The sequence below is a fragment of the Amblyomma maculatum genome, chromosome 11 (genome assembly GCF_055883805.1).
Source record: "Amblyomma maculatum isolate TAMU_Amacu chromosome 11, ASM5588380v1, whole genome shotgun sequence".
Taxonomy (NCBI): Eukaryota; Metazoa; Arthropoda; class Arachnida; order Ixodida; family Ixodidae; genus Amblyomma; species Amblyomma maculatum.
The window spans coordinates 87,276,476-87,293,848 of record NC_139354.1 but is presented as its reverse complement, the minus strand read 5'-3'; the positions used below and the strand labels follow the sequence as shown (position 1 = coordinate 87,293,848).

General features: G+C 45.7%; 1 protein-coding gene across 1 annotated transcript; it reads right to left on the bottom strand.

Moving 5' to 3' along the window:
* Nucleotides 1-1,511: 1,511 nt before the first annotated feature.
* On the bottom strand, nucleotides 1,512-7,076 carry LOC146174326 (uncharacterized). The gene is made up of 2 exons (XM_084584312.1): nucleotides 6,416-7,076; nucleotides 1,512-2,480 (listed from the first exon to the last, which is right to left on the bottom strand). The coding sequence occupies exons 1-2, from the start codon at nucleotides 7,069-7,071 to the stop codon at nucleotides 2,096-2,098; spliced, it is 1,041 nt and encodes a 346-aa protein (XP_084440438.1). The 5' UTR covers nucleotides 7,072-7,076; the 3' UTR covers nucleotides 1,512-2,095.
* Between the last annotated feature and the right edge of the window lie 10,297 nt (nucleotides 7,077-17,373).

The following is a 17,373-nucleotide window of genomic DNA, read 5'->3' as shown; positions in this document are numbered from 1 at the left end:
TAATTTCCGCGTGGGCGTTTGCGGGGCAGGCAATTGCTCCTTCCCACTTCTGCCCGCATCGGTCTCTTGCGGGGCCATTTAGGGCAGATGCGATGCAAATGTGGGCCTAAAGCAAATAGAAGACGGGCTAGTCCGATTGGGGCTGCCCACGCAAAAACCGAATAGGTCCCGCATGGTTTGCGGCCGGGCTGGAAGGCGACCACACCGCCATGCTGCCCACACAGGTATTTATTGGGGTACTTGCGGCAAACTGCAACATATATTCGTAGTCCATGCGGTAAAATCAAAATCAGTCCAATTGGGGCGGCCCATGAAATACCGCAGTGGGCCCCAAATTGGCCGTAGGCGGGCTTGCCGCTCTGAAACGTCGCCACCCTATCTTTAAGGCGCCATTTTATTTATGTAAATCATGTTATACCGGCTCCTAATTGCCTCTTCTGAAAGTTACACATAACTGTCCTAATTATATCTATGCTATGAATAAAGACTACTAATTTTTACTCTAACAACTACGTTAATTATGCAGAATCGACAGAAAATATGCAACAGTAACTGTTCCTCTTTACGAGTATGCACTGAACGACCTCCAAATGTTTCTTGCGACATTACTATTCTACACGCACTACCAAAATAAATATTCAGACCAACATGCTGGGGTTGATGTGGGCCAGCTCACATTATTGTAGTGTTGGGAATAAATTTCTCTCATGTTACTGAGTGTCTCATACAAGCAAAAAAATAGCGCTTAATGTTTCGCAATTGATGATTATTATAACTTGGGCAGCCCCGAAAATGCCAGATTCAGCCCATCAGGGCAGCACGTGGGTCAGCCCGAAACGGACTGGCTTTCGCAAATCCCGCGCCTGTATAATTCAGGTATCAGAGAGATTAATCGACTTAAAAATTAAAACCTAGATCAATGGGATGGCATTGCCTGCACAAATGTGGGACCCATTAATGATTCTGGTGTGCTGCCCACATTCGTCGACCTGGGATGAATGCGGACAGCCCTATTTGGGCTGCCCACACGGATACAGATTGGGACCGATAGCGGCAGAATTGGGCGGCCCATGCGGGGCCCCTCTGGGTACGTGTTGCAAATCCCGCATGGGGCCCGTATGGGCTGCCCTCACGGGCCCAACGCGGGCCCCCATGTCATAGCCCACTTTGTGCTACTTGGGAACATAAGTAACAATAGCACATGAGGTACAGAATCAAAGGCTTTTTGAAAATCCAGAAATACACAATAAATTTGATATCCGTGGTCAAAAGAGGACAACAGATCATTACTGAACTCAAGTAACTGGGTGGTACAGGAAAAGCCCATTCTAAAGCCATGCTGAACTGGCATAAAGAAGTCATGAGAGTCAGGGTGTTTCATGACTGCACTGTAAATTATATGTTCAATGTTTTACAACACACGCTAGTCAGAGAAATGGGTCGGTAATTAACAACAGACAACAATAAACTTAAAGCCAACCGTCGGCCTTCAACGAAGGCCGAGGGTTGGCTTTAAGCTTATTGCCCGTGTAATAGGCAATGTTACTGGCGGGAAAAGACGCGCGATACCTTAGCACGCCTCAGACCAAACATCGGTTTCAAGGAGGTATCTTGGAGGCAAGATTTTTATATAGTGCTAGCGTCATGCCAAATTTGTTCGCTGAAGCATTGATGCTTTATAAACTGCTCTATTAGTCACACAACGTTAAATTCCGTCTTTTCTGTCCATGTTTTATAACCGCAGCATTCCTCAACCTTACATTCTACACCAGAGTCAGATTGCGTACAATAAAAGAAAACTTTTGACACATAATCTGCCGTGACCAATAAGCTTGCGACAAGAAATATACTTTTGTTAGAAAAGAGGGACAGACAATTCAAAAGTAAACTCTTGCTATATGTTGGGAAAATTAATATTCGGGAACCATCGGCGAATACAATAATTTATGTTTATAGGTATCTGATTGTCCAAGTTTCCCTCCTAGAAAGTAATGTGCTGGAGACGAATGCCCAGAACATTCACAAGACAACGCACAAGGCACTATTAAAAATGGAACAACCAAAAAACGAGTGGAGCACTTATACAACGGCTTATTTACATAATGCTTAAATCACTATTTTGAGCAATAAAGTTAGTGCAGTCTTTTCCCGCCATGTCATTGGTGCGAGGGCACTGGAATGCTGTAGAAAAATCAGCATTGTCCTTGAAGAGCTCGTTCAAAAATACATCGTGAAAAGAGTCGCAGTGGTAGTAGGCGACGCGAGCGTAGAAAAATTGCGCTTCAGACATCCGGAAGAGGCTCCAGGCGTCCTGCACTGTGTACCAGCTGGGTCTCGCAGACGCTGGTGTGTTGGTCTCAGCAGGGCCGGTGCCTGCAGACCCGACAAGAGCGGCGACTCGCAGTCCATGCTTGTACGCATCCACTACTGGAAGCGGGAAGTCATAGATCGTTGAGCCAGATGTGATTGTCAGGCACTTCCTGCATCAGACGTGTTGTGTAAGTAGCTGGCACGTACTGTTAGCATGCCTGCATCATTGTTATGTATGATGCGCTTATTTCAAAATGGACTCGTAATACATTATTGCGGATTGATGTTGCAGTACACGAACTTGAAATCAGACTTGAAATCTGAAAATTACTTCACTAAATAGCGTTCAGTGCTGAATCGAAGCTTTTCAGTGATGAGACCAATATTTTATATTAAGTTCTTTTTCGTTTCAAGACAACTTATATATGAGTTATGGCAGTTTTGACGAATACCAGAAGAAAAGTAAAGGATGGCATCGGAGCAACTGATGGATAAAGATTTAAGAAATATTTTTTTACAGTTACAGATGCATGGAGTACTCCATTAGAATTTTGCGGCTGGTAGATGACTGTCACATCACCATTAAAAAAACAAACAGGCCCCACCGGGGTGGCGCAGTGGTTACGGCGCTCGACTAATCTTCCCAAGGACGTGGGATCAAATCCCGGCCTCAGTGGCCGCTTATCGATAGCGGCGAAATGCAAGGCGCCTATTTGCTGTACGATGTCTGTGCTCGTTAAGAAACCCCTGGTGGTCGACATTTCCGGAGCCCTCCACCACGGCGTCTCTAATAGCCTGAGTTGCTTTGTTACGTTAAACCCCACAAAACAAATGAAACTTCAAACCATATCAAAAGAAAATAATGTACGCATATCCCATTTGCGCTATGGCTTAAACGATTTCGGCGATTTAAGGCACGTTTGAAATTCAGACGCTCGCGAGGGGTGCCTGTAGACTCATGAAACGCGTCACTCGGGGCAGCGCCGGCAGCTATAGATTCATTGCCCCATCAAGGGGTCGTCGCACACTACCGCTGGCAACTCGAGTCGATGCGTGGAATTGACAGCACTTATATACCCGAGTGTTACGGTGTACTGACACATCAACTGAATTTCCCTCAATTGAAACTCTCCGACTGGTGCTTTGACGCCTTGAGAGCACCAGGCCATAATATTCCTGCTCTCACCGGAGCCTTTTATAGCCAAATATCTTCCTTTTCCTTAGTGTATAATGTCATCTATTTACGTTCTGCATTGAACTTAGCCACATTGCTGTTTATTCGACCATACAAATATTCGAAAGTACACGAGATAGTGTGCGCACTCATTTCTTCACTTGTTCCTCACTAGTTCTGCATTATTCACATCTGCTTCTTTGCTTATTATTAAACGACACTGATGTTTAATTATTTTTCTTTGGCTTTATGGAACAACTCAAGCCCAGCCCATATTTACAACTCTCGGCACCTGATGACATAGCACTTCTCGCTTCCTCTGCACATTTAAGGTGCCACTTCCCTTTCTAGCGTTCGCAATATGGCTTTCAGACTTTGCTTGAACCGTATAGTAACGTTATACCAAGCGTTATTATCCGCCTTGCAGGCATTTGTCCTACGAATTCTTCCTGATCGTCGGGCACCATCATAGCGAAAAGACGCAAACCGTGGCGCAGTTGGTAAAGCGCTAGGCTGAGAGCAAAGGGATGGAGGTTCGATTCCCGGTGAAGTGCAAGTTTATTAATTTATTACCCCGCCGGGGTGGCGCAATGGTTACGACGATCGACTACTATTCCCAAGGATGCGGGATTGAATCCCGGCCTCATCATCATCATCATCATCAGCCTGATTATTCCCACTGCAGGGCGAAGGCCTCTCCCATATTTCTCCACTTAACCCGGTTCTGTGCTAGCTGCATCCACTTGACCCCTGCGAACTTCTTAATCTCATCCGCCCACCTAACTTTCTGCCGCCCCCTGCTACGCTTTCCTTCCCTTGTAATCCGGTTTGTTACCCTCAGCGACCATCGGTTATCCTCTCTTCGCACTACATGTCCTGCCCATGTCCATTTCTTCTTCTTAATTTCTACTAGAATGTCGGTAACTTGAGTTATTTCTCTGACCCACTCTGCACGCTTTCTATCTCTTAATGTTACCCCTACCATTTTTCGTTCCATAGCCCTCTGGGTTGTCCTCAACTTAAGTAGAACTCTCTTGGTTAGCCTCCACGTTTCAGCCCCATAGGTGAGTACAGGCAAGATGCAACTGTTGTATACTTTCCTCTTGAGCGATACCGGTAAGCTGCTAGTCATAATCTGCGAGTGCTTGCCAAATGCGATCCATCCCAACCGTATTCTTCTTCTTATTTCCTTTTCGTGGTCCGGATCTGCGGTTACTACCTGTCCTAAGTAGACATATTCGCCTACTACTTCCAGTATTTCGCTACCTAATGTAAACTGCTGTTCCTTCCCGAGGCTGTTGAACATTACCTTAGTCTTCTGCATATTGATTTTCAAGCCTACCTTTCTACTTTTCCTGTCTAGGTCATCAATCATTATTTGCAGTTCATCCCCCGAGTTGCTTAGCAAGTCAATGTCATCAGCAAATCGCAGATTACTGAGGTGCTCTCCATCTACCCTCCATCCCGGCCTCGCGGCCGCTTTTCGATGGAGGCGAAAAGGAAGGTGCCCATGTGCTTGCGACATCAGTGCACGGTAAAGAACCCCAGGTGGGCGAAATTTCCGGAGTCCTTCGCTACGGCGTCTCTCATAGCCTGAGTCGCTTTGGGATGTTAAACCCCACAAACCAAACCAAAACAAATAAAAAAATGCCCCCACACTATTTTACGCACGTAGAAAAATGGCAGACGACGTTGTCGGACTAGTATCCACCGCAAGTCATTTCACGTTGGTGTGATCTTGTCCACGGTGTTTAAATTGCCACAGAGACTCTGGTTAGACGACGTAGTGGGGAGCTTCACAAACTTTGACCACTTCGGTATTTTTAATGTGAGCTGAGAACACGCATCCCACGGGCGCCTTTCTTTTCGCCTCCTTGAAACACGGCCGCCGCAAGATCCCAGATCATTGGTCACAGATTTTGAGCACCACAACCACTGGGCCACCATGAAGAGGCAGGTTATTACAAATGTTCATATTCAAGAATACACGCAAGTGGTTACTTCTCTACAGTACGCCCGTTTCAATAACTAATCATACTTTCTAAACAATCTGTCAACCAATGACTCACCACGGTCAGCCAACACTACATATATCACATGTACCTCATACATTTGAACTCTTTCAAGAGATTGCAAAAGAAACACAAATACCAATAAAGGCATAGAAAACAATCGCTTTTCGTCAGGGTATGCACAAATTCTCTTACGCTTGTTGCAAGGAGGCGTGCGAAAATCCTAATATGCGTGATAATTGCTATCAAACAGATATAAGGCACACTTTTGCGGCTTGAACAACATGCTTTGTATTTATGTTTTGGGGCACTAAGGATGAGATGCCCACGCACAAGACAGTACAACTCTTGCGACATGCAGCCGAACCCTAGTGAGCGACCTTTAAGCTGTGTGGGGTAGAATCAATACGTTGTCTAACAAGTTTATTTATGCACTCGCTTTTTGTAGTTTCCTGGCATGGAATACGAACATCGATTATTAGTCGCTATAGGAGAAACTCTTTAATACCAATAAACAATCTCCTGGAGATTGTGCTGCGAAATTACACAAAAATAACAGAACAGGCTCAGCAGAACGTCTTTTAGTCGACAGCTCATGACGGAGGGCACTCGATTGCCTTCGCAGCAATAGATTACCGTATACTACAATAGCGTGTGGCTAAACATGTTTCAAAGATGCAAGAACTACAATAATATTTTCCCTAGTTGAGCAATTGCGTCATAAACAATCATTCAAAAGCAGCCTGAGCAGATAGGGGCTGATGAATTTATCGCCTCCGATACCATATAATCGCCAGTCATTATTGATTGTCCATCATCTTAGGATGGACCTATGCTTTACATTTCATCTGACAGAAAAAAGTAGCAGCTAGCGGAAAATTCAGACGCGGAAGGCAAATTTCTTTACATTGCTCTTTACCTGTAATAATTCAGTGCCATCTTCGTCCTTTCAGACCAGACATTCCTGTTGAGAATGTTTTCCGATATCAGCACAGCCAAGCTAGGCACGAACACTGTTGCATCAGTAAGCATTGGGTCTGTAGTTCCAGAACTCAGCCAACCATATCCAAGTGATGACACGTACAGAGTCGTTTCGTTTATAAAAAACATGCGCTGCTTCATTTCGACCTTGGCATCGTCTCGCAGCGGGGGCATGCCTCTGCGTGCTTTCTGCATTTCAGAGTCAAACTCGTAGTTCAGTGCCAAGAACAAGTTCCGGACGAAACCCTGTTTAGACATCAGCGGCACGGCTGGCTCACGGAATATCAAATCTCCAGGCAGCATGAGGGAGAAGTTTTTCATCGCGGCCAGGAAGTGTTCCGTGTCGTTTCCGGCCGCCATCAGCTTCCTGTAGAGGGCATAGTTCGAAATAATCTTTCGCGTGGCCTCGAAGATATTGTGCAGTTGGTCGTCCTTGGTGGGAGTTGCGAGAGCTGCCACGTACGCAACGCGCCATAGCTGGGCTCTATAGTACACGTGATCGTTGCAGATCATCTCGCTACTGAGTGTTGGCGAATTCAGACGTTTGCCCCCTTGAATGTAGCGCATAGCATCCAGAACAAGAAGGGCGACCATGTAGAACACCGATAGAGGCTGGTTGCTTTCGTTAGTCAAGCGCCGAATATCTCTCAAAAAGCTGGCTTTAGACACCACGTTTAGTGTTTTGATGCTGTCCACGTCAATAAATAATTCCAGAAATATTGCTTTGAGCTGCGCGGCTTCCAGACCCCCGAATACTTCTCTTATCTCTGTCCATGACACGGGTGAATAACTCGAATGAGTTACGAGAAACCTCTCTTCCCAATTTTCGATGTCCTGTTTAGTGTAGTTGGTGCCGAAATGCCCGTTTAGGATGGAGAAAGCATGGATATAACAAGAAGCATCACAGGACTCCCAGTAGTCACGGGGCCGGTAATTTCTTCTTATGAACGTGAGTTGCGTTGCAACGCTGGCGGACGTACGTATCTCAAAGGCGAACGTCAGGCCGTATCGCCTGTTGACAGCGACTGCCAAACGGAGGAGGTCTGCACCGCTCATGCGACGTGTAGTATTCGAGATTTCCAGCACAGCTGCCGTGACGTCCCTTATCAACGTCTCTTGCTGCCATATCTCCTGAATGCACGACGTGTAAAGAGCGTGCAGTGCTGATGCAGCCTCACTCCCATAGTTGTTGGTTCCTTTGATGATGTCGCCAGCGATATCCGACTGAAAACAAAATAGTACATGAGCAATGCAGTGAGAGAAAAGAGATCGACTGAAACAAACAAAGGTACAGGGGGTCAAAAGTTCCCAGGTCGAAGGTTTTGATTCTGGTAACCATATTCTTACACGCGAGATCCCATTAAAGCTATAAATTATCTCAGAGGTTAGAATAATGCTTCTTCTACCCTCCACATGTATTTTGAGATTTGGGGTCGTCGTAGCTAACTGGCTATACTGCTCAGAGGCAGACCTTGCGGCCTTGGAACTTTTGGCCACCCCTGTACATATAGCGTACAAAACTCTCCAGCGTCGCTGCAGGTTAGATGCGAGAGCTATTTCAGTTCGTTATATTTGCAAGTCGATAAAAGAGACGAAGTACAATGTACTTATGCTCCTGCTTTCCTAGCACCGTAGTTTAAGGATCAGAATGGGCTCAAGAAATGCATTACTCAGCAAAAAGTATTAGCAGAATAAGTCCTTACTTTAGGGTGTGGCGCGATACATATAAACGCTTCGGCCTGGTGCTCCCCTACATATCGTCATCCGCTTCCACACATTTTGCTCGCGAATTCCTTAAACTTTGTCCCTAATTGTTTTATTTTTGAGATACTTTTCAGCACAGAGCTTTGTTCTTTCATATTATCAGTGATGCGCCACCAGGCACAGTTGTGAAGCCCTGCTTTGGCAAAGCTCTACAGCTATACCTGCGAACTCTAAATGCACCGTGTCTGGCACGTGATTTAAGGGTCCCGGTGGCCTCAATCCTACCCATTTAAAATGGGTAGGATTGAGGCCACCGGGACACTTAAATCACGTGTCAGACACGGTAAATTTAGAGTTCGCAGGTATAGCTAGCTAACAGATTTGGTAACTTCTACCATCTCGTCTACATTATATGCTGTCGTGACAAACCACAACATTCAACACACCAGTGTCCGGCCATTGTCCTCCCTAAGAACCGCCACCAGCGCTAGGCTTGTAATGTTTCTTACGACTCCAACTTAGCGCAACGCGCATTTTCCAAAAGGGGGATTTATGCTATCGAAATGAAATTTTGCCCAGCAGTCATGACACATTTTGTGATATAAGCAAATTCTCGGTGCTTTAAATTTTATGCCCCAGGAAAACGAAACATGCTCAGAATATAAACAGCTTCTATATATTGCCGCGAAACCTTCAAAACAGTATTGGTTGTTCTTTAACTGCCGCCGGCATACAGGCTTATCACTCTGATTCTGGACCGCGTATCAGTTCCGTAATCTTTGTTTGTTAATGCTCGATATCGCGAGTCACACCTTTATCAGTTTTGTTGTAGCGCAAGATGCACCGAGATCTGTCTCGAAGGTTCCGGCCACTCGGGTGTCTTTCCACAATGTTCCAGCCCGTGCTGGTAGCTGTTTGCGACGTTATCTAGATTGTTCTGCCTTTAAATTGAGCGTTGGCGAGTGTGACGAGCATTCTTTGTTCGACGATCGACGAGCACGTTTGTTGCTATCGCCGCCGCGGGTTGCTTAGTTCTTTTGCGGACGCAAGTCAGCTCAATAAAGAGTTTCTTCAGTGCAATCAACGACCCTTTATTTGTATCGTCGTCCTTGTCACCCCTACGTGACAACATTGCATTCATTTACTATGAGAAAGCATTTGACGTAGTCAAAACCTCAGCTGTCTGGCAGGCTTTCCGGGATAAGGGTGTGGGTGAGCCATATGTGAAAGTGCTGGAAGTTATCTATCATGCCAGTAAGTTTCAAAGGGTATGGTCTTTCTCTTTGGAGAAGGGTTCAAGCCTCTTCAACTGTGGTGATTCGGCGGTATTGAAGCAAGGGGCGACGATGCAGAAGAAGAAATATATTAACAACATTTACAAAAATACCACGGTAAACTGCAAATTCGAGATGCAACGCCAAACAAACGGAACTGTAACCGAAAAACAAACTATCTCACACAGAGATACTCCCTACAGTACTTTACTTATCGACTGAGCGTTTCAGTTAAAGACTAGGAACTTGTAGACTTACGTGCTCAGCGCGGAGCCTCCACATAGACTAGCATCTATTCCGACACCTTCGTTTTGAATTCATTGATAGACAGATAGGGGTGGTCATGTTTGTTGGCCGCCCCATTGTGGGAGTTAACCAATCAAGAAAGTTCAAGCAAGGCGGGCACTACATTAAGGGTTGGGCTCAGCCCGGACCCAGTGCCCCTCTGACAAGACAAAGCCATTAAAAATAAAAAGAATCCTTACTCTCTCCACTTAGAGGGCCCTCACCCTATCCCTATAGTGTTATGAGTCTCCTTCCCACTTCCATGCCACATTTCTTTGCCCCCTACACACTCCTGTCTCTTGTGAAATTCTTTTACAATAAAAGGGGATACCAGACACGCACAGACGAAAGATGTCATTGTAAAGTTTTTGTTTTTCTATTTCATGTGTGAGGGGGGTAGCCTGTCTGCCTCAAACGGCTCAGGCGGGCGCCTCACGCCCCACTTAATGTGAGCAATCGGATAATCATGTCTAATTTGTTTGTTGCCACTGTGAGAGAAAAAAAGCGGTTCAATTCCGTATCTCACGCAGGGAATACGTGAGGGATGTCCGGGGGGAGACATGGTTGCTTCCTCTGTCCCTCCTCACAAAAGCGACAAGTTCAGCGTTCCGCAGCTACCAAGAAAGCGGTCGCCTGAATTGTCGCTGCAGGTTTTCTCCATATCGAAAAAGAAAGGACTCAACCCCATCTTCAGCGAAGGTGACACTGTAAAAATGGGCGCGAGAAGACACAGATGCGTCCTCTTTGTGGAGGCGTCTTTCGTTGCAAGAGCAACAAAAGTCGTGTCCTGGAAGCGGTAAGACGACAGCAGACTAAACGTAGCTCCACAATAACCACAGTTCTGGTTAAAGAAACTTATAAAATTTCAATTAAGTAAACCATAAGGCAAGGAGGCACAATCTCCCCAGTACTATTTACAGCTTGCGGAGAGGGTGTATTGAAAGACATGGAATTGGAGCAGTTAGGCATCAGGGTCGACGGAGAATATCTGAGTAATCTGCAATTCGCTGATTACATTGCCTTCTTAAATAATTCAGGGTAGCAGTTGCAAGTAACGATTGTTGGTCTAGGCAGGAGAAGCAGAGAGGCAGGTGTAAAGATTAATATATAACAGAACAAGGTAATGTTCTAAATATGGAAACTAAGAACAGGTAGTAACCACTGATTCAGACCATGAAATGGAAATAAGAGGATAAGAATGGGGTGAAGCGCATTTGGAAGGTGCTTACACATTATGACTAGCAGCTGTGGCCTCTTTCAGCAGTACAACTCTGCAAAATACAAATATGCCTGCCTACTTTATATTTGTTTTAACGACGGGCAACGACTATCGAGACGCCGTTAGAAAATTTCATGCCACTTACTGTCCAAATCATTTCGTTTCCGAACGCAGACACATGCGTCGTCTACTCGAGTAGATACGGCAACGACGCTCACCTCCTCAAAGGCGATTTTGTGGTCGGCGCGTTCGCAGTGCTCGGCGAGGGAGCTACTTTCTGATTTCATTTGCTGGAGATCATTTTTATGTTGCAATTTGGGATGACAAAGGTTTTTTTTTTCCTTTGCCGATATATGAGGCCGAGCACTTGGAGCACGAGAATTTGTAAACAAAGCCAGGGCCGGCAAATGAACTCAGAAAGCAATGCAACTTTGCGTCGACCACAAAATCGCATTTGAGGAGGTGAGCGTCCTTGCCGCGGAAACCAATCCTTTTAAAAGACGGCACGCCCAGTCTTGATTCATCCGGCTTAGAGCAACAGCAATGAATAGGAAACAGGGGATGCTACCCTCTCCGTACACAACTGGACTCCACCACGCGTTTGAAAGGGGAAGCAAAGGCCGCTGCTTGCTACTGCTGGCCTCGCACTTCAATCGCCTCTAAGGAAGGGACCGAGTTAGTCTTGAAACGCCGGTTTTAATTAATATGTTTTTGGTGATGATGTTTCTCAAACGTTTGTTTCAAGAATCCAACCAAGTGGCTTAGCGCCCAAAATGTTCTCGTTCAATGTGTAGTACCAGCAACTCCGACTTTCCGGGGGCGCGAGACTGCAATTAGCGGCGCAGGCTTTCACGATGGTTACTGCCTCTTGAAGGCAGCCCTCGATTTCCGCGGTGGAATAGGCCGTGGTGCAAATAGTGATGTCATCCGCTTAGAAGACGTACCGCAGATGCGATACCTGATTTACCTGTGCTTAGAGTTTTATTAATGCAATATTGAAAAGTAAGGGTGATAGAACACCACCCTTTGGCATGCCGCGTCCTATTGGAGCGCCACTCACAGCCACCTAGGGGACGTTTTTGGAAGTACTTTCGGTATACGGGTCGCTGCGGCGTCCCCGAAGCTGCAAGAATTGCAAACGTTGACGGCGGAGATTTTTTCTGCTCTTCTACGGCGGATAAATATAACGTAATCCTTAGTATTGAAGCTCAAAATTAGAGATTCTCTTAGATGTCTGTTAAGAGGAGAACGGCGAAAGCCCAGCCTTTCTTTCCTATCATTTGCTTCTCATCGTTGGCTTTTATCGGCTTTCTTTGCAGTGCTACATATAATTATAATTGGTTTAAAAGAAAGAAAAGGCGAAGTACCTGATGGCACACTTTCTCCGGCGAGTACGAGTTTGAATGGTACACCATCGCGCCTATGGCGCAGCGTAACTTGGCGAGCGAGATGTGGGATTGCAGATAGCACGAACGCTAGACAAGAACACATGTCGCGGAATCTCGGAGAATCTGACAGATCTCGCGCAAAGATCAGGCGCACAAATCTTGCACACAGTTCTCGTGCACGGGATTTTGTTCCATGAGCCTGGAAACATTTTCGCCTTAAAACACAGGTGTCGCATCCCCGCAGGAATGGCGCGATTGTTGCGGCGCTCGAGTACTGTGCCTTAGCCTGCGGGATCGAATCCCGGCCTCAGCGGCCGCTTTTCGATTGGGGTCAAAAAGCAAGACGCCCTTGTACTGCGCGATCTTAGAGCGAGTTAAAGAATACCTGGTAGTCACAAATTCCGGAGTGCGCCACTACGGTGTCTCTCGTAGCCTGAGTCGCTTTGGGACGTTAAACTACACAAACCAAACCAAACTGATGACGCTGTTAGTGAGACGTTAAATGATTGCACGCCTCAGGCGCCCCCTACAAACCAGACCTAATGACCAGCTGCAACTTCGAGCCCAGCTTGACTGTGGGCATGCTTCGCCGGGTGATTAATTATTTCAAAAGATGAATTTGCAGTTGTTCTTGTTTTTGTGTTTTTAATTTTCTGCCTTTGCTTTTTGCGCACATTTCATGAGGGCAAACTGGCGCGCCTCGTCCCAGTCAGACAGTGTGCGCCGCTCGTAAATTCATGCTATTATCCGTTGATTAAATATCACTTCATCGGCTGAATTCACACCACTTTTAAAACTTATTGTCAAGGCTCCCGCGTCGCAGAATATTTTGCAGTGTCATCGTCTTTGTCGGCAGGGAGAAAAAAATTGCGATGGAACATATAAATTCACAAATGAGGCCAAAATGCCCGGAATGACATCAAATTCCTTTGGAATTTGCCATCATACTGAAGATTTCATTAAATTTTCTCAAACGAAGGTAAACAACTGAGCATAAATTACTATTCATTTTGGTTTGAGTGGGGTGGATTTCGAAAGCAGGACATAAGGGCCTAGAGAGAGACCTGCTGTGCATAAACCATGAAGGCTCACTGATTCATTCTGAGTAAAGGTCGACCCACTGTATACGGAATGCGAACCACACCGGACAGTGCAATCGCGTCCTGATTTGCATAGACAATGCCTAATTAAGCGCTGTTATTGTTCGAGCGGCCCCCTGATAGGATTAGCGGCAATGATAGATGAAATTATGACCATGGCGCGTTTTACAACGTGTGCAGTTTTATATGTAAAACATGATAAGGCGAGCACCTATATCCTTCGTATAGTCTGCCTCTCGTAAAGCTGAAGTGCTTCGGCGTAAGCCTAAAATTATTTACAGAGACGACTAACAACATGCACCGCGTATAGGCGATTAGGTGCATGTAAAATATACCCTTAAAGCACCTTGATTTTTTTCTTCAAATTTCATATATCACGCTTTACATATCCAGCTTTACTTCGTCTATGAAATTACTAAACATTCTGCGGTGCAATAATATTCATGAACTACTACACCGATGAACTATTACAAGATGACACGGTAACCTACTTAATGTGTTGCTTCTACCTCATCGCGAGTGGTGACAGGAGTTAAAATATCAGTATCACGCCCCTACATATTTTCACATGTTCCCATACCGAAATAATAGTATGGAATGAAACGCAACTTTTTAATGCTTAATAGCTAGATAAGTGCGCTACAGTCTTTTTGCTCGATAAGCTGGGACAAGTAAATACAATTTCCAGAGCGTCTTCTATTGTTTTGAACATTTACCACGACAAATCTTATTATTGGAGATACCCAAAAGTTTGTATCGCAGTGACATTATAGTGGACGTTTTGTCTATAGCATCTATAATTCTGCATAAAGAATGTATCAAATTCCGATAAAGAAAGGTGTTCGGCAAGGAGACACGATCTCCTCTGTGCTGTTCACAGCTTGCTTACAGGAAGTATTCAGACACTTGGAATGGGAGCAGTTAGGAATACGTGTAGATAGAGAATATCTCAATAATCTGCGATTTACTGATGGCATTGCCTTTCTAAGTAACTCAGGAGATGAACTGCAAAAATTGACTGATGACCTAGACAGAAAAAGTAGAAAGGTAGACTTGAAAATCAATATGCCGAAGACTAAGGTAATGTTCTGCATATTGATATTCAAGCCTACCTTTCCACTTTTCCTGTCTATGTCATCAGTAAAAATAGAAAGGTAGGCTTGAAAACCAATATGCAGAAGACTAATGTAATGTTCGACCCCGCCGGAGTGGCGCAGTGGTTACAGCGCTCGACTACTGTCCGCAAGGAAGCGGGATCGAATCCCGGCCTCGGCAGCCGCTTTTCGATGCAGGCGAAAAGCAAGGCGCTCATGTGCTGTGCGTTGTCAGTGCGCGTTAAAGAACCCCAGGTGGTTGAAATTTCCGTAGTCCTCCACAACGGCGTCTCTCATAACCTGAGTCACTTTGGGACATTACATCCCACAAACCATAACCACTAAGGTAATGTTCGGCAGCCTCGGGAAGGAAGAGTAGTTTACGTTAGGCAGCGAAGCGCGGGAAAAGTAGGCGAATATGTTTGGTTAGGACAGGTAGTAACAGCAGATTCTGACCATGAAAGAGAAATGACAAGGAGAATAAGATTGTGATAGAGCACATTTGGCAAGCCCTCGCATATTTTGACGAAGAGCTCACCGGTATCGTCAAAGAGGAAAGTATACAAAAGTTGCATCTTACCTGAACTCAACTATGAGGCTGAAACGTGGAGGCTAACGCAGAGGGTTCTATTTAGGTTAAGGACAACGCAGGAGGCCACGGAACGATAAATGACAAGGGTAATGTTACGAGATGCGAAGCGTACAGTATGGATCCGACATTATAGCTAAAAATCAAGAAGAAATGGCCCTGGGCAGGACACGTAGTGAAAAGAAAGGATAAACATGGTCGTTTAGGGTAACAAACTGTATTCGAAGAGGGGAAAATCGTAGCAGGGTGCGGCAGGAAGTTAGGTTGTTGGATGAGATGATCAAGTGGATCCAGCTAGCACAGGACCGGGTTAATTGGAGGAATATGGGAGAGGCCTTCGCCCTGAAGTGGCTATAGTCAGACTGATGATGAGGATGATGCTGTCTGTGCGACGATGTAAACGGCGTTGGAAAACGCACTCATGACGAGACTGCATAGAACTGACGGCGAACTGACGACTGCCGGCTCGACTGCCGATGTAGTTAAAAACTTCGCTATAAGTGGCGTGGCCGCCATGTTTCATGCTGTCTATAGTTGACCACTTTCTGAACGTAAAATTACTTTATCTGCGCAATGATTGCTCACCATCACGTCGCTCATCACGTCGAGCTTGACGAAGCCTTGCTCGACGGCTTTCTTGCAGACGTACCCGTAGAAATTTGTGCAGGGCGGCTCGTTTTTGTCGATGACAGCGAATAGCTTCGCTGCCTCTTTTGGACAGCAGAACGACAAATTTGTGTCGCTCGGGTTGTCCCGCCTTATAGAGTGGTGTACAGCAAACCAGACCATGGCACCGATGACCGCTGTCAAGGAGACGCCACACGCGCAGCCAAAGCAGGTTCCCACCGTGAGCAGCTTTCTCCGCAAAACTGGACTCCGCGTCGTCGGGCGACCGCTGCCAAGGGGCGAAAGTGGGTTGTCGCTGATGTTCCGAGGTTGCATCTCAGCCATTGTTCTCTTCTTCGTGCATTAGGCCACGAGGAGTGCGTGCGCATGCGTGATGCCAGCGCCCCCTTCTCTTAGACATCATTTCACCCGTACGTTCCCCGATGCCGATCTGCCGTGTGTTTCAGATACGTTTTTTTATAAATGTAAGGCTAAAAGGAGATATCTTGCCCCGCCGGGGTAGTGCAGTGATAAAATGCCCGTCTACTGTGCCGGAGTACCCGTGTTCGAGCCCGACGGCGGTGGCTGCGTCTCGATGGAGGCGAGACGAAGAGGCTTCTGTGTGCTGTGCGATGTCAGCGCAACGTTAAAGAACTAGAGGTGGTCGAAACTACTCCGTAGCCCTCCACTACAGCTCCACTTTTTCTCTATCTACTTTCTCTCTCACCTTCCTCAATTCCCTTACGGCGCGGCTTAGGTGTCCACAGATACAAGTATGACAGAAACTGCGCATTTCCCTTCCTGTGAACCAATTATTATTATTTCTATTATTATTATTATTATTATTATTATTATTATTATTATTATTATTAAGGAGGTATCTTTTGGCGAAAAAGAGTGGAAAACCAATGGAGAAAAGTTGTCAATCAAATGAAGTCGAGAAAAGCCAGCTCCCTCCGCCCGAGCGGTATATCAACCCGGATTGGTTGGTTGCAGATTTGTTTGCGCCAGGTTTTTTGGCCAGGCTCGGCTTCAGTGGCAGGAAGGCCCCCACACGGCGGCGTGACATCACGCAAGTCAGATCGTCCTGGAAGTGGACTTCACTACACTCGCTCTCCCCCTATAAGCTGCACGTTGGCGTGAAATAAATTAGATTCGCTCGCTCGTGTTACCAGTAGGAACTAATATGCTGCGTCTATAGTTATTTACGAACCTTGGCCGGGAATTCTCACCACAGTTTGTAGCCTCGCGCCTTAAGGAGGCGGTTTGCATGCTTACACAGATAAGAACCGTTTTCTGACTGATTGGAAGCGAATGATGCAAAATTTTATCATCACTGTGGTGCATAAACTCTATTTGATCTAGTAATAAGCTATTCACGTTTCAAGCTACCGCCATGATTATATTACATATATTTAACACTTCGGGGCTTTTTTTTTACTTTCAAAAGCCCTATCAGGCAAGTTACAAAAATGGCAAAAAATTGACATTACATGAAAGTAAAATGTCAATAGTTCAAAGTGGAATAAATCAACACTCATAAAATGCACAAACGCATTTTTGCTTAGCAGCAATACAGGATCATTTATTATAGAATTCGTCGAACATAAATAAAAATACAATGCTTGACAGTCTCG

Excerpts from the sequence above, each read along its gene's own strand:
- LOC146174326 (XM_084584312.1), bottom strand. The coding sequence starts at position 7,071 with ATGGTCGCCCTTCTTGTTCTGGATGCTATGCGCTACATTCAAGGGGGC. Across the intron at positions 2,481-6,415 it reads ATGGCACTGAATTATTACAG|GAAGTGCCTGACAATCACAT; the intron begins GTAAAGAGCAAT and ends CGTCTGATGCAG.